Source organism: Bufo gargarizans, chromosome 1 (genome assembly GCF_014858855.1).
Source record: "Bufo gargarizans isolate SCDJY-AF-19 chromosome 1, ASM1485885v1, whole genome shotgun sequence".
NCBI lineage: Eukaryota > Metazoa > Chordata > Amphibia > Anura > Bufonidae > Bufo > Bufo gargarizans.
Window position 1 is genome coordinate 370855928 of NC_058080.1, and position 26024 is coordinate 370881951.

The 26024-nt window shown below is 45.2% G+C and overlaps 1 protein-coding gene across 2 annotated transcripts; it reads right to left on the reverse strand.

Annotated features, from left to right (window-relative positions):
- Positions 1 to 239: 239 nt before the first annotated feature.
- Positions 240 to 26024, reverse strand: TLE5 (TLE family member 5, transcriptional modulator). 2 transcript variants are annotated; one of them, XM_044269821.1, is made up of 7 exons: positions 25728 to 26024; positions 22766 to 22863; positions 20195 to 20258; positions 15740 to 15784; positions 8510 to 8572; positions 4924 to 4998; positions 240 to 1464 (listed from the first exon to the last, which is right to left on the reverse strand). In XM_044269821.1, exons 1-7 carry the CDS (start codon positions 25758 to 25760, stop codon positions 1246 to 1248), a joined length of 597 nt encoding a protein of 198 aa, XP_044125756.1. In that variant the 5' UTR covers positions 25761 to 26024; the 3' UTR covers positions 240 to 1245. The 2 variants fall into 2 exon arrangements, with proteins under 2 accessions (XP_044125756.1, XP_044125765.1); XM_044269830.1 differs by having other exon boundaries at positions 241 to 1461; positions 25728 to 26023.

Sequence of the window (26024 nt, forward strand, 5' to 3'; positions counted from 1 at the left end):
CCCACAGGAAATGTGACCTACTTAGGCCCCATGCACACGGCCGTGTGCGGGCCGTGGAACCGCGGCCTGGATCCCTCCTGAGAGCAGGAGCGCACGGCGTCACTGGTTGCTATGACGCCGTGCGCTCCCTGCTGCCGCCGCAATACAGTAATACACTGGTATGATCTATACCAGTGTATTACTGTACTGTACCGGCAGCAGGGAGCGCACGGCGTCATAGCAACCAGTGACGCTGTGCGCTCCTGCTCTCAGGAGGGATCCAGGCCGCGGTTCCACGGCCCGCACACGGCTGTGAAACACGGCCGTGTGCATGGGGCCTTACATGGACACATGAAAAGCGACCAGTGATTTCCTGTGTGTCGAGAGCTGCCAGGAAGTAGGGAACCGGGAAGTGTCAGAACCGGAGTGCCACAAGGATCGGCGAGCATCACTTATTTGGTACCGATCTGAGCCATTGTTCAGACAACCCCTTTAAGTAAAAACCGCCATCCTGCAGAATGATGTCTGACTTCTACTTTGTATGATATTAAATGAGCTTCTCCTTTTTTCATCATTCATTTCAAAAATGAGTAAAAAGGACTTAGTGTGTCTGTCCCTAAACCTTGAAAAACCAGCGGCCGCTCCAAGGTTCAAGGGGCCGGTGTTAGTAATTTCTTCACATCAATTGAAGTTCAATGCATTTCCCAAAATACAGAACAAAGAACAACCTCCTCTATTGCGAGTGGTGGATGGGTGCACTTTATAATGGCCTCCACTCGTTCTCTATTGGATTACATTCTACTGCCATGCGACAAGGGAGAGGTGGAAAGAAAGCCAATTACACAGCAGTAAATAAGGGGCCAGCTAAAATCTTCTCCTCAGTCTATATCGAAACCTCTGCAAGGAAGCCTCACAATAGCCTTCATATAATCTTGCTCCATAGCTGCATTTAAAATAAGCACTACACTAATGGATCACCATGGAAAGGTAAACTCTGTAGAAAAGATGGGGGTTGTGCTTTTAGTAGAAGTCAAATAAGCCAATTTACAATACAGTTCGCGGTACATTCCATATATGTACACATACATATACAGTGTGAAGAAATGCGTTAACCCCCTCGGCTGTCAGTGTCCTGCTTTTATTAACCCTTGGACACAAGAAGCTGTTCCAGTGCATGATGGGATAAGGCTCTACAATGTAACTCCACCTGGCAGTGCTAGAGTTACTACTGCGCTGCACCTTTATCCATCTCGTTTTCATCCGTTTTTAATCTGATTTGTCACCATCATCATCAGGCCGAGGGTCTCCATCGTGACCATTCTTGTCTTCCTTCTGGAGATGTCCTTGGGAGCCCAGTGCAGACAGGGAGAGAAGCCCGCTGCTGGCACTGACAGGCAAAGAGTGCCCCTGTAGTCCCACAGGTAGTGGCGTCAGCGGGAGGGCAAGGGCCTGGAGTTGGGACAGCTGATGAACTTGAAGTTGCTGCTGTATGAAAGGAAAATGAATTAAAAAAACATGTCAGCCTGGACAGTCATCGCTGCCAGAAAGAGCGACAAAAGGAAACTAAAACTGCCAGTCCGTGTTTTATTAGTAACATGTCAGAAGTGTTGATGGGAGATCTGGGCGGTGATCCTTTCTATGGATTTGCAGACCTGATACTCTGCCGATAAAAACAGAAGTGCCAAGTGCTCAGAGTAGGTCACCGATCAGAACTTCTGAAATGTCACTATGTCAAAAGTATAGCTACCCTTTAAAAGGGAATCAGTCATCACAACCTTGGACTATCATGTGCAGTAATACACATCTACTACTGTAGATGAGCAGTCCAGATCACTGGTTTTTATTTTCCTACTGCTCCCGTTCCTCTACCACTGCTGCGCAGAAATACACAGTCAGGACTGCTGTGCCAAGCCAACATAATGGAGAGGACTCCTGTGCGCATGCACAGCAGTCCTGACAATGTATTTCAGAGAAGCTCTGAGCAATCACAGTGGTAAAATAATAGTGATCTGGACACCTTAGGTGCAATACTACCCATTTATTACCGGTTCTAATCTAAGATCGTGGTGGCAGAGAATGTTCTTCTCAAGCTGTTCATGACACTCAGATTCTAATGCTTTATAAATAAAATATGAATAACTATTAGAACAATTTGCAGTTCCAGCTCGGGAAACATGCATTAGTTCATTAGTTCGGGTAATAGAGGAAGTTTATTATTGATCTGGGAACCAATAGAAGAGGTAAAAGTCAACCCTGCCCGATCCTTTTTTCCTAATGGCAACCTATGAGGGTCTCCCGATTCAGACACGGGTACAGTGCAAGCAGACTTTAAAGGGGTGTACTGATCGTATGCAACGACCAGCGGTGGTCAGAACGATGAAAACACCATTTCTGTAACTCCTATAGAAGTGAATAGGAGCTACAGAGACAGCATACCTCATTGTGCTAAACCGTTTCCGTCACTCCCTTTCACATTTATAAAAGAGTTAGGCCGAATGCACACGTTTTTCACGGCCGTGAGCTGTCCGTGGAACCACGGGCTGGATTCCTCCTGAGAGCAGAAGCGCACGGAGTCATTGGTTGCTATGATGCCATGCGCTCCCTGCTGCCGCCACAATACAGTAATACACTGGTATGATCTATACCAGTGTATTACTGTACTGTGGCGGCAGCAGGGAGCACATGGCGTCATAGCAACCAATGACTCCGTGCGCTTCTGCTCTCAGCAGGAATCCAGCCCGTGGTTCCACGGACAGCTCATGGCCGTGAAAAACGTGTGCATTCAGCCTTAGAGAAACAGTTGTACCACAGCCTACTCGGCTGTTTCCACAACCTCAGCCACCATCACATATGACAGCTATTCTGATGAATGGATGAGAAAAACCCTTTAGTAGCACAAAAACTTAGAGGTTTTCCAGGATTGCTATGGTATTTACTCGTGTAGTTGCTTTTTTCCCCTCCAAACTGGACCCTCCTGACCCATAGTCACCAAGTAAACAAACCACTCTCACTTGCAGACATCCTGTATGTAGCACTTTCTGTTGCATCCAACCAAACCCATCATGCACTCCTTTGTCACAGCATCAGCACCGCCCCTAACACCCAACTAGTTTTATAGCCCCTCCCACCCAGAGTTACCACTCCCCTATCACCCAGCCATTTTATAGATTCTCCCACCCAGCTAGTTACACAGACACTCTCCTATCACTGCCCCCAACACCCAGCTAGTTTATAGCTCGTCCCATCCAGCTAGTTACATAGACACTCCCCTATCACTGCCCCTAACACCCAGCTAGTTTATAGCTCCTCCCACCCAGCTAGTTACATAGACACTCCCCTATCACCCAGCTAGTTTGTAGCTCCTCCCACCCAGCTAGTTACATAGACACTCCCCTATCACTGCCCCTAACACCCAGCTACATTATAGCTCCTCCCACCCAGCTAGTTATATAGACACTCCCCTATCACTGCCTCTAATAACACTCCGCTAGTATTATAGCTCCTCCCACCCGGCTAGTTACATAGACACTCCCCTATCAATTCCCTTAACACCCAGCAAGTTTATAGCTCCTCCCACCCAGATAGTTACAAAAGTTTGATCAAACGTGCGCTAAGAGCTTCCATTGATCCATCTATAGTAGGTATAATACCACTTGAATTTAGAATGAGCCCCATTTCTCAGCTTTACTGCCTATATGTGTGTGCAGACATTATTTTCTGCACACTGCCCCTGTTACAGTCTTGACATGCCCATGGACAGGGTCATGTGAGCACAGCCCAGAACAGAAGATGGGAACAATAAGAGTAAAAAACAAACAAACATACATTACACAGTTACAGCCACCTTTACAAATGGTTATTTTAATGGATGTTAATCAGACAGGAAAATCCTTTTAATCTGCCAGGTTATTTTTTTTTCTTCTGGAAGCCATACCAACCACGTTTTAATTTTCGAGCAGATGACAGCTAATGATAGATGAAGTTAGAAGTTCACAGATATCTGTACAGGGAAATGCAGGGAAGACAAATAACATGTCCCCTCTGCATACTGTGACAGACGCAGGCACATGGGGGAGATTTATTAAGACTGGTGTTTTATATGCCAATCTTAGACCAGAAATCATTGGAGCAACATGCACCAAATGCATCTAGAATATTTAATTTGGCGCTTCTTGGGCTGTCGCAAAGAGACAATGAGATAGCCATGACTTATGTCCCTAACAGTTCTGGAATGTACTGGATAACACTGACAGCATTATGTCAGTATGGGCCCGACATACGTTTGATCAAATATGTGCGCCAAGAGCTTCGATCGACTCATTTATAGTAGGTATTGTACCACTTTTATTTAGAATGACCCCCATTTCTTAGCTCTATTGTTTGTATGTATAATGGTGTGCAGCCATTTTCTTCTTTATTATCATGTTTGCTTCATGGATATGCACCTGTGATTCTGTAGGTTCTAGTCTACATTTTCTTGTAGCATTATGTCAGTGTTATCCAGTACATTCTAGAACTCTATAAATCAATATAATGCTATGCGACCCCGGCAGTGCTGGGAGGTCAGGCCGGGAGCTGCCGCAGACACACGCTGCAAGTTCAATGTGCCGACCTCGCTGGTGTGAAACCAGCCATAAGCAAGAGTAAATCCGAGCGATAATTTGCGCATTAGAAATATGCTGAAGCTTGGGGGCCCAACCCACTCCTGGTGAACCCATTTGGCTTGACTGATGTACAGGTAACGGCAATATTATGTAACAACCCAACCTGGCAGATCTAGCCTTCTCCCGCTTACCAACATGTCTGGACTGGTGAGAAGTTTCTTAGTGTAATCAAGAACATTGCCTGATGTATCAAAGAGAACGAAGTCTTCAGATCAAGGGAACACTAAGAAAGACCTCATCAAGATCAACATCTAAAAGTCCCAGCATATTTTTCACGTACACGAATGATGGAGTTCAACTCTGGCGCTGTGACTTGCTTTGCCCGCTCAATAGCTCCAAGGACCTGCTGCTGGTGCTACAAGTAGAAAATTCAAGATTGGTATAAGTGGCTGCATTTGTAAACCAGGCTTATAGACTGCACAGGAATAGAAGATCATTACTTATATTTTTCTTACATTTTCCGCTACTTAGAACTTTTCCCCAGAGAGAAAATAAGGCAAGGGAAGTGAGGTATGTGGGAAGAAAGCTCATGATTGCCACAGAAATTAATGGAGCCGCAGTGCGATTCGAAGGTTTGCTACGACTGCATTGTGCGAATCACTAAAAAAAATTCAACACTGCTGGAGCTTTTGAGATTTGTGCAGCAAATGTGCTAATAGCGCTGTGAAGCCATTTATTCCTATGGAAGCCTGCTAAACTGCAACCTTTGGTTATGCGGTAGCCAAAAAGACGTACCCTTAGGGTCCATTCAGACGTCCGTAGTGCATTGCGAATCCGCAATACACCTGGCTGGCACCCCTAAAGAACTGCCTATTCTTGTCCGCGGACAAGAATAGGACATGTTCTATTTTTTTCCGGAGACGCGGACCGGAAGATCGGGGGTGTGCTCCGGAAATGTGGAGACCACATAATGAATCTCTGCATCCATTCTGTCCCCATAGAGAATGAATGGGTCTGCACCAGTTCCGCAATTTGCGGAACAGATGCAGAGCCATTATATGGACATGTGAATGGAGCCTTAAAGTGTAACTGCCATTCTATTTTTGTGTAATGCATAAGGGCAGTGATGCTGACCTTTTTTGTAATATACTTTCATTACTGAAATCGTACATTTTTATTAGAAAAATAGCCAATTTTGAGCCTCAGAAATGCTCCTGTCTTCTGTTTACATAACACAGTCAGTGCTGAGCAAGTCTCCACTGTTATGTAAACAGAAGACAGAGGAGCGTTGCTAAGGCTCAACATGGGCCACTTTAGAGCTATTTTTCTAATAGAAATGTGCGATTTCAGTAATGAAAGTAGATTACAAAAATGGTCAGCATCACCGCCCCCTATACATTACACAAATACAAATAGAATGGCAGTTGCACTTTAATCTAAAACACAGTATTTGGGCATAACCTTGGTGGTCCTTTGATTACATTAACTACAGGGTACTTGGCGTGGAAACATTAAGGAACGTTGCTTGAATGATTATTCCACAATTTTAACATTGATAGCCTGTCCTCAGGATATGGCCATCAGCATCAGATCGTCAGGGGTCGGACAATCTACATCCCCACCAATCAGCTGTTTAGGGGTGGCGCCGGAAGTACATAGCTACGTCCATTGTGTAGAGCTGGAAACCGCAGTTCTGCTCCCACTGAAATGAATGGGAACAATGCTGCAGTTACACGCTCCGTTCACTGCACAATGGATGGAGCTGTGTAGTTCCAGGATCACAAACAGCCAAATAATGGGGATGCAGAGTGTTGGACCCATGACAATCTAATACTGATGGCCATATCCCGAGAATAGGCTATCAATGTAAAAATTCTGGCATACCTTTTATAGGCTACATGCACACGACCGTATGTGTTTTGCGGTTCGCAAAACTAAAAAAAAAACTGATCTTTTTATTTTGCAGATCCATTGTTATAATGCCTATCCTTGAAAAAGGAGGACATGTCCATTCCGTTGCCCCGCAAAAAAAAATAAAAAAAATTGTGCATGGGTCCGCATCCTATCCGCAAAAAAACGGAATGGACACGGAAACAAAATACGGTCGTGTATGAGGCCTAAAGGAGAATGGTTCTAAATAAAAGTTCTACACCATTCATTGAATCTAGATGACTATTTCTGTATCAGAAATATTCCAAGACGCCAAAAAACATAAATTACGACCACACAGGGAGGATATGGTATGGATTTTGTGCAGTGGAATTGCATGCAGAAAATCTTCAGTGTATTACAGCAGCAGCAAAGTAGATGAGATTGTAAAAAAAAAAAATTAAAAAAAAATCCACACAGAGGAAAATGTTGACAACAGAATCCTCATGGCAGATTTCACTCTTTGTAATGCAGAGGGTGGAACATAATGTAAACTCACATCATTTACCTACTGGATTCCACAATTTAATGTGGATTTTGCTGCCGCAGAATCCCGGCATTAAACCATACAGTTATCCAAAGTGTAACTCATGCCCCCTAATGCCCAGGCCCCCCACATGGGGGGCACGTTTTACACTTTGGATAAACACTTAGTGACCACCCATGTGTGTTTTCACGGCAGTCACTAAGGGGCCTTAGGCTGGGCCGCCGCTTTTTTACGGCGGCCCAGTCTAAGCGCTGCTCGGGTCCCCCATGCAGCGGGGACCCAGCTCTTACATGAGAGCCACAGCCCTGCTCTAACAGCAGAAGTGCCGATCTGGGCTGTTTAACACTTTACATGCTGCGGGCAATGGCGTCCGCCGCATGTAAAGTGCTGACAGAGGGAGCAGACCCTCTATCTCCCATCGGCACCCCGCAAATGTGATCCTGGGGTGCAGAGGTGTGTGAAGGCTGCCTGGGGTCTGATGTAGGCACATCCTGCTGGTCAATGTCAGAATAGCATTGCCATTAAAATGCAACAATAGGTATAGTGCACTGAATTTTAAAAGAAATTAAAAAGCTGTTTGTTATAGTCCCCTTGTGGGACTATTAAGTGGTAAAAAAAAAAAAGAAATAAATCAAACACATTTATGCAATAAAAAATAAATAAAAAATCCCATAAAAAAAATAAAAAAAATCTGCTTTGCGGTCTTGAGAAGCAGCAATGCCAATTTTCTAAAAAATGTTTTGCATTGCTGCTTCTCAAGACCCATAACCTTTTTCTTTCAATGGAGTTGAGTGAGGGCTTGATTTTTGCAGGACGACTTGTATTTTTCATTGGTATCATTTTGTAGTAAATGGCTCTTTTTTATCGCTTGTTAAGTTTTTTCTGTGGCAACTGAGAATAGATTAGCAATTATCTCTTCTGTAATCGTACTGAACCAGAGAATAAAGATATTGTTATTTATTTATTTTGTTATTTATACCGAAAAATGAACGCTGTAAAATTTATAACATAAAAACACAGTGGCAGTATTGCTGTTTTTCCCATTTTCCTCCCAGAAAGAGTTAAAGTTAAATCAGAAAGTTGTGTGTACCCCAAAATGGCGCCATTAAAAACTACAACTTGTCCGGCAAAAAACAAGCCCTCAAAGCTACATAGAAGTAAGAATAAAAAAGGTTATAGCTCTTGGAACATGATGACGAAAGGAGGAAGAAAAACGCTTGGTCAGTAACGCCCACGAAATAACAATTAGAGATGCAATATATTACACGCTGAATGTGGTGCTGGCACATGGCGTGGCCGTGGCTTTGGTGCAGCAAAAATAAAACCACAAAAAGGGCTTTTTGCAACGACCTACCTGCATTTATGGTGCAGCAAAGGGAAACTCAGTTTTTTTGGTGTGGCAGCACCCTTACACATGCAAAGTATCCATGACTGAATTAAATACAATAAAAAGCTTAACAAAACCTGGAAGGCGTTCTAGATCTGGTACCAGCGCTCTGGAGAAACGTACCTCCTGAGAGAGATAAGGCAACACCTGCGCACAGATTCCATTCAACCTCTTGACTATTTCAGCCTGGTAGACAGGAAGAGAAGAGAAACCACAGATGGATTAACTTATTATAAAGGCAAGAATGAGCAATTCTACAGAGAGAATTCATAAATCCAGCAAAGCCTGGCATTACCACTCCGCCACGTGATTAACGTTCACAAATAACATGGTCTGGGGCTTTCTTTTTTAATAACGACTTGTGTTGGATAAATACAGAGTTGTACGGATCAGTAAATGATAGGCTTGTAGTTGTACTGTATTCACAGCCACATAACATCACCAAAATATACAAGTTCATTGTGCAGGGACAGTCGGACTCGGATCCTTACTAGCACTAGGACGTTTGCAGACCCTTTTCATGCTATTCGCCCTCAAACTGCACCGAATCTAAATTCAATGGACCGAAAGGAGGATTTTTGCCAAACCCTAGCCTGAACAAAAGGAGTTTGCATGTCATTATTTTAATACATTGCAAAACGGTCTTAAGATAGCAGCTTACTGCAGATCTGAACCACCAAGTGACTGATTGGCACAGACATCTTATAATAATATGGCGTGCAGGCTCTTATCCTGCTATTAGTGGGAAAGCAAGTGGATGGTATGTGTGTGAAACCAAATGCAGCCGACAACTCCAGCATTCAGGAATGGTTACACTAAAGGGGTTGTCCCACAAAAAAATAAAATGTATACTTTTTTAATTGCATGTAAGTAAAAATATATATCGTAGTCCAGGGGCGTAAATAGAGTTCTATGGGCCCCAGAGCAAACTTTGAATTGGGCCCCCCCCCACAAGCCTCATCCCCAACCCATCCCTCCGTATAAGCCATACATAAAAAAAAAAAAGTCAATAGAGTATTTTTTTATTTATTTATAATATTTTTCATGTATGGCACACACTGGCTTCATATGAGGAATGGGGGGGGGGGGGGGGAGATGAATGATGATCAGTGGTGCCGTGTGGCAGCGTGTCTGAATTCAGAAATGGGGGGCCCATGCCGGCCATATGAGGGCAGCAAATAATGAGGGGGCAAAATGAAAATGAAATACTCTGTAGGCAAAACATTTTTAATATATAGAGGGAGTGGGGGCAAAATGAAATACAGTGAGACTTACTATATTTCATTTTGCACCCGCCCTCTCCCTCTATACATTTCACAGAGTATTTCATTTTCATTTTCCCCCGGACCCCTCATTATTTGCTGCCCCATTATGGCCGGCGTGGGCCCTTCTGAATTCAGACACATTGCCTCACGGCACCACTGATTATCATTCATGTAGTACCCCCTCCGTATAAAGCTGAACGCCGGTGTGTGCCATTTTTTACATAAAAAACAAAAACAAAAAAAACAACTACCTACTCTTGTTCCGCTCTCCTCACTTGAGGGCTACATCGGCCGGCAGGCTCGTCATTCCTGGCTGCTGTGATCCCGCGAGACCCGCTGCGGAGGTCATGGGATCGGAAGAAGAAGAGAGCGACCAGCGGGACGGCCATGAACGACGAGACCCCAGGTGCAGAAACGGAAGGAAGGCGGCGGATGTGGTGCTGAGGTTAGTAGATATTAGTATCGGGGGAGGGGACTCGCGATGACAATTAAGCGCAGCACAGCAACACAAAATAAAAAAAAGACTTGTGGGGCCCGCTTTACTCCATCTCTTGTGGGGGCCCCGTGGGCCCCCTTGACTTAGGGGCCCGGTCGCAGTTGCGACCGCTATAGCTACACTACTGTCGTAGTCACTGACTTATTCACCGAAATCAATCTGTATAGCACCACCGCTGTTTGTTCATTTCCCTTTTTTTTTTCCTTGGTAAAGGTGGACGCACATGCTCAGTTTCATACTTCAACTGCCACCATCTCTATTGCCTGTTAGATGCTGTGACAATTACAAGGAGAGCGATGCAGCAGAAAGGACACCTCCCTATGAGCTGAGATAGGGACACACCCCTGAGGTGCAGTGGAAAGAACACACTCCCTAAGCTGCAAGCTTGAAATACATCTAGCAGAACAATTGGAGCAATGATGAATGAGGAAATCTGGATCCATGTGAGGTACAGGGCTGGTCCTAACTTTGTTAGAAAGAGATTGTCATGTACTATATGTCCGATTTTCGTTTTTCACATTATTCATCGGTAGACATCAGATCACCAAATACAATGTGGAACCCCTTCCTCATAGTCATGCACGTCTGCATTACAGAGCCAGGGGTTGAGTCTGACCGTTTCTAGCACAGTTGAGACTGGCATGCTATCGCCTTTCATTACCTGGTGATAGAATATGTGTGTGTGACATTCCTGTAATATGGGCAGAAAATTTCAAGCTTCAACAAATGAAAGCATTATGTTAGCAGTGAACATAAAAACAAAGCTAAGTAAAAAAAAAACAAAAAAAACACATAACATTGAGTAAAACAGTTCAACATGCACTGTGGTGCCTCTATGACACACTTATGTCGTGTCGACGGGACTATTTTTTCTGTCATGTATAATGGAAACAACTGAAACCATCATGTGCCCCCATAGACATGTATTAGGATGAAGAAAAACGGAATGCCTCTTAAAGGTTGGTTCCATTATGACGGAATCTATAATGGAATTCAATAATGCCGATGTGAACCCCCACCCTAACCTTTACAGGTGAACTTAACCACCTCAGCCCCGCTAGCTAAAACCCCCTTAATGACCAGGCCACTTTGTACACTTCGGCACTACACTACTTTCACCGTTTATCGCTCGGTCATGCAACTTACCACCCAAATGAATTTTACCTCCTTTTCTTCTCACTAATAGAGCTTTCATTTGGTGGTATTTCACTGCTGCTGACATTTTTACTTTTTTGTTATTAACCGAAAATTTTACGATTTTGTTTGCAAAAAAAATGACATTTTTCACTTTCAGCTGTAAAATTTAGCATAAAAAAAATAATGTTTGGGCCAAAAAAAAAAATGGTTTGGGTAAAAGTTATAGCATTTACAAACATGGTACAAAAATGTGAATTTCCGCTTTTTGAAGCAGCTCTGACTTTCTGAGCACCTGTCATGTTTCCTGAGGTTCTACAATGCCCAGACAGTACAAACACCCCACAAATGACCCCATTTCGGAAAGTAGACACCCTAAGGTATTCGCTGATGGGCATAGTGAGTTCATAGAACTTTTTATTTTTTGTCACAAGTTAGCAGAAAATTATGATTTTTTTTATTTTATTTTTTTTTCCTTACAAAGTCTCATATTCCACTAACTTGCGACAAAAAATAAAAAAATTCTAGGAACTCTCCATGCCCCTCACGGAATACCTTAGGCTGGGTTCACACTTGAGCGTTGCGCAAACGCGCGTTTTACGCGCGTTTTTGTTGCGCATTTTTATGCGCGTTTTTGTAATAGTAAACGCGCGTTTGAGTGATTCACTACAGTGTCCTATGGCCACAAACGCCCCAAAAGTCGCTCATGTACTTTTTTGAGCGTCGGGCGTTTTACAGCGCGATCGTACGCGCTGTAAAACGCCCAAGTGTGAACCATTCCCATAGGGAATCATTGGTTTCTCCTTGTTGAGCGTTTTACAGCGCGTAGGAACGCGCTGTAAAACGCTCAGGTGTGAACCCAGCCTTAGGGTGTCTTCTTTCCAAAATGGGGTCACTTGTGGTGTAGTTATACTGCCCTGGCAATTTAGGGGCCCAAATGTGTGAAAAGTACCTTGCAATCAAAATGTGTAAAAAATGGCCTGCGAAATCCGAAAGGTGCACTTTGGAATATGTGCCCCTTTGCCCACCTTGGCTGCAAAAAAGTGTGACACATCTGGTATCGCCGTACTCAGGAGAAGTTGGGGAATGTGTTTTGGGGGGTCATTTTACATATACCCATGCTGGGTGAGAGAAATATCTTGGCAAACGACAACTTTTCCCATTTCTTTTTATACAAAGTTGGCATTTGACCAAGATATTTTTCTCACCCAGCATGGGTATATGTAAAATGACACCCCAAAACACATTGCCCAACTTCTCCTGAGTACGGCGATACCAGATGTGTGACACTTTTTTGCAGCCTAGATGCGCAAAGGTGCCCAAATTCCTTTTAGGAGGGCATTTTTAGACATTTGGATCCCAGACTTCTTCTCACACTTTCGGGCCCCTAAAAAGCCAGGGTAGTATAAATACCCCACATGTGACCCCACTTTGGAAAGAAGACACCCCAAGGTATTCAATGAGGGGCCTGGCGAGTTCATATAATTTTTTATTTTTTTTTGCATAATTTAGCGGAAATTAATTTTTTTTTTGTTTTTTTCTCACAAAGTCTCACTTTCCGCTAACTTAGGACAAAAATGTCAATCTTTCATGGACTCAATATGCCCCTCAGCGAATACCTTGGGGTGTCTTCTTTCCGAAATGGGGTCACATGTGGGGTATTTATACTGCCCTGGCTTTTTAGGGGCCCTAAAGCGTGAGAAGAAGTCTGGAATATAAATGTCTAAAATTTTTTACGCATTTGGATTCCGTGAGGGGTATGGTGAGTTCATGTGAGATTTTATTTTTTGACACAAGTTAGTGGAATGAGACTTTGTAAGAAAAAACAAACAAAAAAATATATATATATATTTCCGCTAACTTGGGCCAAAAAAATGTCTGAATGGAGCCTTACAGGGGGGTTGATCAATGACAGGGGGTGATCAGGGAGTGTATATGGGTGATCACCCCCTGTCATTGATCACCCCCCTGTAAGGCTCCATTCAGACGTCCGTATGATTTTTACGGATCCGATACATGGATCGGATCCGCAAAACACATGCAGACGTCTGAATGGAGCCTTACAGGGGGGTGATCAATGACAGGGGGGTGATCAGGGAATCTATATGGGTGATCCCCGCCTGTCATTGATCACCCCCCTGTAAGGCTCCATTTAGACGTCCGTATGTGTTTTGCAGATCCGATCTATGTATCCGTGGATCCGTAAAAATCATACGGACATCTGAATGGAGCCTTACAGGGGGGGTGATCAATGACAGGGGGGTGATCAGGGAATCTATATGGGTGATCACCCGCCTGTCATTGATCACCCCCCTGTAAGGCTCCATTCAGACGTCCGTATGTGTTTTGCGGATCCGATCCATGTAGCCGTGGATCCGTAAAAATCATACGGACGTCTGAACGGAGCCTGACAGGGGGGTGATCAGGGAGTTTATATGGGGTGATCATGGGTTCATAAGGGGTTAAAAAGTGACGGGGGGGGGGGGGGGGGGGTTAGTGTAGTGTGGTGTTTGGTGCGACTTTACTGAGCTACCTGTGTCCTCTGGTGGTCGATCCAAACAAAAGGGACCACCAGAGGACCAGGTAGCAGGTATATTAGACGCCGTTATCAAAACAGCGTCTAATATACCTGTTAGGGGTTTAAAAAAAAAAAAATCACATCTCCAGCCTGCCAGCGAGCGATCGCCGCTGGCAGGCCGGAGATCCACTCGCTTACCTTCTGTTGCTGTGCGCGCGTTCACAGGAAATCTCGGCCCTCGCGAGGTGACGCGTATATGCGTCACTGTGCGCAGGGCTGCCGCCTCCGGACCGCACATCTGCGTTAGGCGGTTAATGTGACCTTCTCTAAACCTTTGAATATACACGTCCAACTGTTCAATGTTTCAGTACTTTTTGCACAACTTGCTTTTCTCCAACATCTCTAAATCGCCCAGTAAATCTCCTGGTTCAATTAGAATTGGTATTTAAACAGCCCTCCTCATCATGCTGCTCACATTTTGATATCATGAGACCAAGACGACAGCTAACAAATGATCATTGCAAGGCTTCAAGCAGGATATTCTCAGACAGAGGTGGCCACTGAGCTGACACTGTCAGAGTGTCATCATCAGGTTGCAACACAGATACAGAGAGACTGGAAGAGTCACAGAAAGATACAAAAGTGAACGTCCTTTTGCCACATCCCACACCAAGGACCACTTCATTGTGTACAATGCCCTGCAGAACGGGATGATTAATGCCACACAACTCCAGGCACATTTAAGGGAGGTGAGAGGCACCCAAGTACCACGTTAGACCATTCAAAACTTCTTACATCAGCAGTGGTCTACATGCTGTACGACCTGCAAAGGTACCTGACCACATCACCAGGCACAGGCATCATGGTCTTGCATGGGCCAGGTAGCATCTACGCTGGACGAGGGACCAGTGGGCCTCAATGCTATTCACTGATGAAAATCGATTCACGCTGAGCAGAAATGATGGCCACCAACGATGTTTGAGACGTCAAGGAGAGCACTAACTGTTGTCACCAGACGAGCCTTTGGTGTTAGAGTGGGCAGGTATGTCTAGTCAGTACACTTTGTGAACGGTACAGTGACAAGCCCATACTACTTGAATAACATCATTAATCCAGTCATTGTGCCTCTGCATGAACAACACAGGCCTAATTTCATCGTCATGGACGACAATGCGCCAGCTCATCGAGGTTGCATCGTTAGTCACAAGATTAGATGCTCCAAATTGTTAGTACATGGGGAACACAAGTACTTACTAAAACAGACATGTCTGGAGAGGTGACAGTTCTACTTAAAAAAAAGTTTGTCAACAAAAATGGCATTTGAGGTTAATTTATTTTTTGAAAATTGCCTCCAAGACCACATGCACAGATGTCAATATCAACTATTGTGCAATACCTGTTTAAAGGGAGACCTCCCTATCCAGCTGTTTCCATAGACACATAGCTGTGGCTCACCATGCCCACGTTATGTTACTTTTTCTTAACATGAATATTAGCCCTTTGGGGCAATGAGGATGTCACCATTGCTCTTGCTGCTTTCACGCCTCGCTCCCTTCTGTGCCCAGCCCCTCCCTGGCTGCTTTTATCGATAGGGCCAAGCGGTGGCAAAGCAGCGAGGGAGGAGCTGGCCTCAGAAAGGAGTGGAGCTTGGGTGCAACAATAGCATTGGTGACGCCCTCATTGCACCAAATACCTAATATGCATATTAAGAAAAAAAGTATACTTCAGGAACGGAGCCTCAGATCAACAAACGTAAAACTGAGATTTTATCAGGTGAACCACAGCTACGTGTCTATGGAAAAACAGCTGGATAGGGAGGCCGCTGGTGAGAGGCTCTCTTTAAAGGTTCATTTCAGACCAGCTTCATTGTTGCTAAGAAACATCCCAAATGAACAATGAGTTCCTATGGATTCTACAGAGACCTCTAGACAAGCACTCACCTGTTTGTGCATTTCAATATTCAGTCCATAGGACATTTCGTAATACTGGGAAAAGAGAAAACAAATTAGCATGAGTTATATACATGAATATAAGAGAAAGCAACACTGTGATGGGATCCCCAACGTTTAAGGGGCTGAATCATCTGAGTCGTTGGTAGCAAATCACCAATGTCAGATAGATGCGTGTTCCAGAGATGGGACCTGCACCTACCTCTAGAACAGGGCCCCCAAAGTGAACCCCGTAAGTACGGCCACCCTCCATTCACTTCTATGGGAGATGAATGCTGGCTTGGCTATTCCCGGTCACGGTGACTCTTCTAGAGATAGGTGCAGGTCTGATCTTCACCCATCTGACATTGGTGGTAATATTCTGACATTCTGGTATATACTTTGTACTTTTCGCTTCCATCCTATAACTGGGAAGAACTACATTTTATTTTACAGTTAAATGGTTTAAAGGGGATGTCCGGGACATTAAAAAATCTGGTAAAAACCATGGGACGTGACAAAATAACAGATATTATTCAGCTGGGGAATCCGCTGCTGCTCCAGCCAGTCTCTGTTGCTGTCCTGTGGTGATGAAGTTGCGACCACCCACATGTGACCACTGCAGCCAAACACATTATCTTTAATGCAGGAAAGCAACAGAAACCCATGGGAGTAATGGCAGACTTTCCAGATCATGCCCCAGACAACCCCTTTAAAATCATATGTTGGTCAGACTGGGAGCACCAAGCATAGACTAACCTTTATACCCATCTCTATTAGAGGATCATTTACGCTTTACCAACTTCTATCAAACATACGATTCAGCAACCTGAAAACGTACTGATCTGATCTGATCGTAAAGGAAGTGTACGCCATGTGGCGACTACTGCATATAGAACGGAAGTAGAAATCGGACATCAAATGGCAAGAAGGTGGCAGAGCACCAGTTTAAGGGCAATTTACAAACAGATGGTCAAAATGGCTACATGGTTGTCTACAAGTCTTCACACTAACCGAGAGTGAGAGAATTCTTTTACGCCTTTGGGCATCTGCAAAATGTTAGGATCACAAAGATGGACGCTGCTAGTTTAGAATAACCTTGCCAGGGCTATGGTTGCGGCCATTTTATAGTTTGCAAACAGCAACAAAAGGGCCTGAAACAGTTAAAATAAAAAAATCTGGCGTCTGGGAAGCTGCCCCCTTCACCTCCTCCCTAAAGTCTGACCTCTTTGTCCCAGAAAGATTTGCAGTCAGACTTACACTGTGCCCTGGCCCTCTCCCCTCCCCACCCTCTAACAAGCAGCTGTCTGGAAGAGTGAATGAATGGCATAACCCCACAAGAGAGGGATAAGCCAGGAGACCTGCTGAGAGGGGAAGAGCAGGGGGGCAGAAGGGAGGTGGATTTATTTTTTGGCAGCCAGCTCTGAACTACTCAAACTCTGGTTTCTGCTGCTTCCAAGTCTTGGCTATCCAACATAACCTCTTCTTTCCCAGCATAGGTCAGGAGATAAACATGCTGATCTTCGCCTTGTGGAATCTGCAGGCAGAAATACGGGCGATGCCAATGATGCCTATGCACAAGCTCTGCTTGTTTACACTTACTGCCATTATGGTCCCAAGAGGTGGATTTTAGGAGGCAAGGATCATTACCCCATATAAAAACAGGAAGGTTTCTGTAATTGCCCTCAGGGGTTAATGCCGAGCAGGAGCACTGGTGGCTGCTTAAACATCTGCAGCTACATCTTGGCAGACATAATTAAAGACCTAATTGCCCTGAACTGAGAGAGTAAAGAGCTTCTCCTAGGGGATAAAATAAGGGAGGCCTCCTAAATTGGTCACAAAAACTTGGCGCTAGCCAAGGACCCTCGAATGAGAAGCTGGCCTCTTAAGCGGGAAGAAAATCAAGCAAATTGCGTTAAAAACCATGTGCAAAATAGAGAGGCTGTGCTTTACTGGATGACCCCCAAAGTCTAAAGCAGGGGGTTGCTGTCTGCTGGAATGACGTCTCCATGTCAGCTCTATGACAGGCAACTTACTAAATTCCTCAGCACAGATTTATACATGTTCATCTTCCAAACTAGCTCATATACCCCCCAAAATGCCCCGACAAGGGGCTGGTGCAGCTGCAAATTTGCCCTGCCTTACCTTTCTTTGCTCATGAAATCCCGAGATCAGTGTCACCAGATGTCCAGCTTTGAAATCAAAACCTATGTGTTACTCTATAGGTTTAGAGAGTAATGCCAAAAGTTTTTTTTCAAAAGTGCGTCCCGCTGGTGATCTGAGTATATTATATCTCGAGTAAAGAGCAAAGGTAACAAAGCACAAATCTGTGAGAAATGTTCGCTTCCGAAATCACCCCCCCCCCCCCCCCCCCCCACAGGCAGTTGCCAGGAGAAGCCGCCAGAACCTACACAATTCATAAGAAATGTAGTTTTACATGGGACCCATGGGCGCTTATGTAATACAATGATGTAGCAGCCCCCTGCTCTGGCTGATTGAACATTTTGTTGTGCTGGACAGACTACTACTAAAATTACGTCTACACAGCGCCACAGAAAAGTATTGCAAATAGTGTTGAGCGAACTTGACCATAACTCATCTTCCGTGGTAGCGGAATCCATACTGGAGTTCTTAGATATCCCGAACCTTGTACGCCGAATCTGAAAACACAAGTTCGCTTATCCCTACTTTCAATGCAAACATGTGCTCGACTTGTCTGCAACTTGCGAGTATTTAAGGGCTGTGAAAATGTATTCAAATCGCAGATGAGCAGCACGCGTCTATAGAGTAAAAGCCACGTGTAACATGTGACTTGTGACACTAAGTGCAGCATGTCTGGAGTTTTTGCAACTATTGTGTCACAGCATGCTGCACTGCGACACTATTGTATTAGCATTACATGAATTGTGGCGCGACAATTCTAAGGGTTCAGCTACACCGTGACATGTGTTGCACTACACTTGTTGTTTGTGAACGGTGTTGCAATACAACACGCAACATACTGCGATAGTTGCAAAAGATCCAGACATCTCAGATTTTTGTCGCTGCTGCTCGGCGCGAGTTGGCTGTGCTTTCACAGCTCTAAAATAGTCACGCGACAGCAACACGTTACCATGTAGCACAGCCCTATGCCTTTCTCCGTGGAACTTTTTGCCCGACATTTATTTCAATGGGAGGCAGCTATGAGGATAGCAGAGCTGCGGCTTTAAGCTGCCGCTCCACAACTCCTCAGCGCTGCCTCTCATTGAAATGAATGGGAGGCAGAAACCACACACTGTGGCAGGATTTCGGCACTGCTGTCTCCACCAAAATTCTGCGGTAAGGGCCGTTCACGTGGTGGGATTAACAGGCATAGATTATGTTAGGCATCAGTTGCATCAATATTTTTCATTCTTTGTACAATTACCACTTAAAACATACGCAGCTTAAATTTTCTACCACCTGAGAAAGCTGCAGTAGGCCGATTCACATGTACCATGTCTGTATGACCACCTGTTCTATACTAAGGTAGACACCAGGAATGTTGACCGTCTCCACCCTAACCTTTGAACACAAAAGGCCACATGTTGCTGTGAGCACTCCACTTTGTGTGGCTTTGATAAAACGCGTCTTTACATGCAGCCGTTATTCAATATTGCAAAATGAAAACGTGGTCACAGTCATCAGGGTGTGCGGCTCTCGATGGCTTTGCACGGCAACCCCTTTTGCAGTGCAATATAAGGCTCCATTCACACGTCCACAGCGTGTTTTGCGGACCGCACATCGCCGCCACTAATAGAATATGCCTATTCTTGTCTGCAATTGTGGACAAGAATAAGACATGTTCTATTTTTTTCGGTAATGGAATTGCGGACCCGAAAGTGCGGGTCCGCAATTTCGTATCCGGGCACCACATCGTGCTGCCCCATAGAAATGAATGGGTCCGCAATTCCTTTCCGCAAAATGCGGAACGAAATTGCGGACGTGTGAATGGACCCTTATTGAGCGATCGCTTACACACAAAGCAATTTGCTGATTGAAATTTGGGGTATTCCTGATAATACACTATTTAATCTAAAGTAAGCACTTTGGAATCTTTCACACAACTGTGCTCAGTCTGGGAAACACGGACAGTTGGGTGGCCACAAATCCCAGACCGACGGCCGCGTCTCTAGTTCTGACCCAGACTGGCTGCGTCATAAATGACTGAGTCAGTTTGGGCGACAGGAGCTACCATCAGCCTGGGAGATGCGGAGGGCACACAGCCTTTGTTTTATGAACCAAGCATGGTCGTGCCGAATTGTGCAAATTGTAAAAACCTGTAAATTGTAAAAACCCCCCCCCTTATAGCCCGGTAAAGCTTTGTGCACGCATTGCAGTAAGTGACCTTTATACTGCCATTCAGTGCTCTCCAGTCTTCCTAGGTGAGGCATACAGACACGTATGATAAAAGGAAGATGTCCGACACTCTTCCTTCTCACTACTCACCATGACGTAGTGCCTCTGCATCTCCGATTTCTCGCTGGCCAGCTTGTCACATTCCAGCTTAAGACTGAAACACATAAATAATCTGTTAGGAGAGGGTCACAAGGCTATGTCACACTGGTGTGAGGAGAGCGGCCTGCTGACATTTATCCAGAATGTGGCACCGATTTAGAGGAAATGCTGCCTGTCCTTTCAATCTATAGGAATTTTATTACAATTCTCACATTTTACAATTGATGGGATCTTTTTATAGCCATTTGAGTTTGTGCTGATATTTGATGTTAGATCCCAGCCATGGACTTTATATAGTAGAGATGATAGCTATGTGACCGAGAATGTCAGATTACGTGCGGCAAGCTGTGATCCTAGTGTGTAACCCAGGATTCCAGGCGTCTCTTTGCGCACTCAGCCACATCACTTGATCATAATAGACATTTTCACCATGGCATATGGCTAGGCTATGCCACCAATGTCATCTCTCTGTGACGAGAGGGCACCAGGCATGCTCAGTGGCCCTCCTTTCATTTCTGGCTCGGCCATTTCCAGAAGTCCCATAGATAAATGGAGCTGTGGCTGGGCTTGTGCAGTGTGCTCTCCATTAGTGTAGAGCGAACTTGTGTTTTAAGTTCGGGTTATCGAAGAATCGTGTTATGGATTCTAAATTCCGTTATGGTCCATGGTAGCGGAATCCATAAGGCGATTCTTCGATAACCCAAACTTAAAACACAAGTTCGCTCAACACTACTCTCCAATCATTTCTATGGGAGTTCCAAAAACAGCACAGCGCAGTTAGCCATTTTACTTTACTTTGGGGGGCCCATTCTAGAGATATCTAACATTGGTGGCATATTGCTAGAATATGCCACCAATGTCTGAGGCAAGACAACCCCTTTAATATTTATTTAATGCAGGGATCAGCACCCCGCCAAATGGCAAGTTGTTGTGAAACTACTACTCCCAACAATCTTCATTCACTTCTATGGGAGATCTGAACACCCAAGCAATTGCGCATGCTGGGAGTCAGTTTCACCACAACTGAAGCGCCCATATATAAATCTGTATATACTGCTTATGCTATGCAATCCTCAGTGAGCTAACATGCCGCATTCTAGACTGATACAGGAAAGAGATTTATGTTTTAGGGTTTTCCCAGAGTTTGATACTGAAGACCTATCCTCTGGATAGATCATCAGTATGTGATCGGTGGAGGTCCAACACCCGGGACCCGTCTATCATCTGTTAGAGTAGACACCGACGCTCTGTTTTTCCCTAGGGCGAGTGACGACACGTTCATCAGTCATGTGGCCTAGGAACAGCTCGGCCCCAAGGGAATGGGGCTGAGCTGCAATACCAAGCACAGCCACTATACAATGTATGGTGCTGTGCTTGGTACGGCTACTTTCACACTCGCGTTTGGTGCGGATCAGTCATGCATCTGCACAGACGGATCCGTTCAGATAATCCAACCGCACGGATCTGTTTGTATCATCTGTAACATAGCCAAAACGGATCTGTCTTGAACACCATTGAAAGTCAATGGGGGACGGATCAGTTTTCTATTGTGCCAGTGAAAACGGATACGTCCCCATTGACTTACATTGTGTGTCAGGACGGATCCGTTTGGTCAGACGGACACCAAAGCGGAATGGAGGCAAACTGATGCATTCTGAGCGGATCCTTTTCCATTCAGAATGTATTAAAAGGCAACACTGATCAGTTTTGGACCGCTTGTGAGATCCCTGAATGGATCTCACAAACAGAAAGCCAAAACGCCAGTGTGAATGTCGCCTAAGCTGCGAGAAGGCCATGGTGCTAACAGGAGTGCTGGTGTCTTCTCAAACGGCTGATCGGACCCCAAACTATCAGATACTGATGACCTTTCCAGAGGACAGCTGATCAGTAAAAAAAAAAAAAAAACCACTCAGAAAACTCTTTTATGTTGTTTTCACACCTAAACGCCAGAAAATTTCCAGATTATCAGGTCTGGAGATTTACTGGAGTTGGCCTTTCACACATGTAGCCACCCCCCTGGAGATGCTCCATTTACCGCTGTTTTCACACATGTGCTCACTCATTTAGTACTAGGGCTCTGGGGAGAAAGTCTGGGGCAGATATTGTATTCACATATACAACCCCCTGGGTCAACTCCAGAAAATGTCTGGATTCCACTCTAAATGTGAATGGGGCTGTATGAGACTTCCAAAAGAAGACCATGAAAACGGTTGATTATGAAAAACACAAAAGGATTGATTTACTAAGACTAAATTGGCGTTTCATATGCCAATTTTAGTAAAACGTCCACCGGAGTAAGACGTGGAGAAGGTCTTAACAGGCCAAATCTACGTGATCATGCCCACCTGGAAAATAAACCTATCTACGTCTGTGTAAGATCGATCCAGAGGTAGCAGAGGGAGCTGCAGTGACAGTTGCGTGCACAGTTCATTACAGTAGCAGAGCCTTGGCTGCGGGCCAGGATTTAGGTGTCTGTGGGAAGTACAAGGCGCCTGGCAAGCATGCGGGCTGGATGGCATGCACTCAGGAGGCCGCAGCACACTAGAGAAGGAATATACCTACCTGTGATACTGCGCCTGCAGCAACTGGAACTCATCTTTAATGCGATCACAGGAATCCGAGGTGGTGAACTTGAGCTGCTGGGGCAGGTGAGAGGAGCTCTGCGAACGAGAGAAGAGACATGAAAGGACGGCTAATAGACTTGTACAGCACGACCAGCAGGGTTTAAATGAATGGTCCAGGTACACAGCGCTGCTCACGTTCCATGTGGGAAGAGACGTTTATGGTGTATATATATATTTGGAAGAGCCCTTTAAAAAAACATCACCTTGAAAGCCACGTTCATAATTCCACGGGGAATTGCATAAGTAACCATTCCCTAAAGTAATATCACAATCTCTCCATTAAGGCCTTAATCACACGTCTGTTCGTGTTCCCCATGGACAGCACACGTACCCATTGATTTTAATGTGCTTATTTACACATCAGTGATTTTTCACTGACCCACAGAGACATGCACTACTTTGGTCCGTGGTGCACACCAAACACGTCCACTGGTCTAGGTCTATGGGTGCGTGAAACACGGATGGCATCCGAGTTCTGAGAGTAGTTTTCACGGACCATTTCTAGGAGATACTGGAAACCAATTTTCAGCCTAGCAGTGCACATGGAAAAAATGAACACACAGACCAAACACAGACCTCTTCACGGCTGAATTGTCCTCCATCTTGTCACCGATGTCACCAGCCTAAGGCTACTTTCACACTGGCGTTTCAGGGCTCTCACAAGCTGCCCAAAACGGATCAGTTCAGCCCCAATGCATTCTGAATGGATAAGGATCCGTTCAGAATGCATCAGTTTGGCCTCTGTTGCGCCTTTCAGGCAGACACTAAAATGCAGCTTGCAGCGTTTTGGTGACCGTCTGACGATGCTGAGCCAAACGGATCCGTCCTGACTTGGGCTACTTTCATTCTGGTGTTTTGAATTCCGTTTTGAACCGTTTGAGATCCCTGAAACGGATTTCACAAACGGAATTCAAAACGCCAGTGTGAAAGTAGCCCAAGTCAGGACGGATCCGTTTGGCTCAGCATCGTCAGACGGTCACCAAAACGCTGCAAGCTGCATTTTAGTGTCTGCCTGAAAAGCGCAACAGAGGCCAAACTGATGCATTCTGAACGGATCCTTATCCATTCAGAATGCATTGGGGCTGAACTGATCCGTTTGTGAGATCCCCTGAAACGAATCAGTTCAGCCCTAATGCATTCTGAATGGATAAGGATCCGTTCAGAATGCATCAGTTTAGCTCCGTTTCGCCTCCATTCCGCTCTAGATGCGGTGCCAAATGGATCCGTCCTGACTTATAATGTAAGTCAATGGGAGCGGATCTGTTTTCACTGACACAATATGGTGCAATTGAAAACGGATCCGTCCCCCATTGACATTCAATGCAAGTCAAGATGGATCCGTTTTGACTTAGACTTTTTTTTGTATGAATAATGCAAACTGATCAGTTATGAACGGATGCAAGCGTTTGCATTATCGGCGCGGATCAGTCTGTGCAGATACAAGACGAATCCGCACCAAACATAAGTGTTTTCAGCCTGCAGTTTTTGTAGAACAAATCCGAACCCCTTCATTTCTATGGGGGGGGGGGGGGGGGGGGTCACAAAAAATGTGATCCGCACATGGATGTTATCCATGCCCAAAAAAATTATAGAACATGCCCTGTGCTTGTCCGTTTTTCTGGACAAAAATAGGCATTTCTACAATGGGGCCTACAAAAACTGCGGGATGCATACGGATCGCATCTGTATTTTACAGATCCACAATTTGTGGACCGCAAAACGGATACTGTCGTCTGCAGGAGGCCTAACTCTGCTGCTAGAAAATGAAGGGCAAGAAATAAAAAAAAATAACCCCCTTGTAGATCACCTGAACACTCAAAGTGATTGAGATAACGACAGTATATTAGGGGATCGCTCTTTATGCAGTTTTCTACAGTCAATAACATGCCAAAAGCCCAGTGCAAAAATGAGGTGCAATACATGGTACAACATAAGATTATAATGGCGTCTTACTACATGCTAAGGTGGTCACGGTGTGACCTGCCAGTTTCCGCGACACAAAAGTCAGAAGAAATCCAAACCTGTTGGGCACATTCACAATTTATTAGGTGCTGGTTGCCATCTAAGGCTCCGTATTTTCGGTCTGCACCCTATACACATTTTTTCAATAGGGCTGCAAAAAACTTTGTGCGGTTTGCATATGCATGCCTGTTCCGCGGCCACAAATAGAACATTTCTACAATAATTGAAAAAAAAAAAAAAAAAAAGGCAGCATGCAACGGCTAGTATCTGTGTTCTGCAGATGGCAAAACACATGCGGTCATGTACATGAGGCCTTAGCGTCAAGCGGCCAGGTCACCCCATAGCCCGAGTCTAAAGCAAACAAGATGACCCCCCCACACAAGACGGATCCGCACCGAACGCAGGTGTGAAAGTAGCCTTAAAGGAACGGCCTGTACGTGAAGGTCACGTATTACATACGCTGCTAGGGGTTCGTATTGGACGATATGTAAGTGGTATCCTCCATGCGGAATCCGCAGCGGATCAACCCCAAAAGCAGGGGCCGCCGATATATCTGCCCGACATGTCAATTATTACCGATCTGATACCACTAAGGCCTTCTGCACACGGCAAAGCCTGTACTACAGCAGCACATGGAGAGAGCCGTCAGCGTGCCATCGTATGTAACAGATCTAAAAATAATTCGTCATTTTTCACGAACAACTGCCCCCGTAGACGCGGATTGGGGGTACACGCATGTCCTTTCAGCAGCAATGGAAAAAAATAATCTGCATTCATAATCTGCCATATACTGTGCAGCAGGTCAGACATCACATCAGGGAAATTATGGGCAACTTGCAAGCATTACAAAGAAAAAGGCTTGGCACACAGAGGGGAGCTGGCCCCTGCTAGAACATAGGCACACACACATGCACACACACACAAAGGCCTGTCCTCACCGAGTGGCGGTTGCTGCTTTGAGGAAACATCATGTCCCACTCTGGCTCGGGTCTGTGCAGATCCTGTACCCAGTGCCTCCAGCACCAGCCTCTCCCGCTGGTCTGCCAAAGATCAGTGCCCTCAGCCCTGGCCTTGACAAGCTCGGTTACCCTTTGTCTCCCACTCCTTCGCCCGTGCTACGTTTTCCTGGCCCAGACCTCCCCGATGCTTTGCCCCGCTCTTTCAACCGGTTCACCCCCCTCCCCTCAGGCCCCGGCCTGTCCCAGCTCTGCGCCTAGATCCCTGCTCTCAATCTA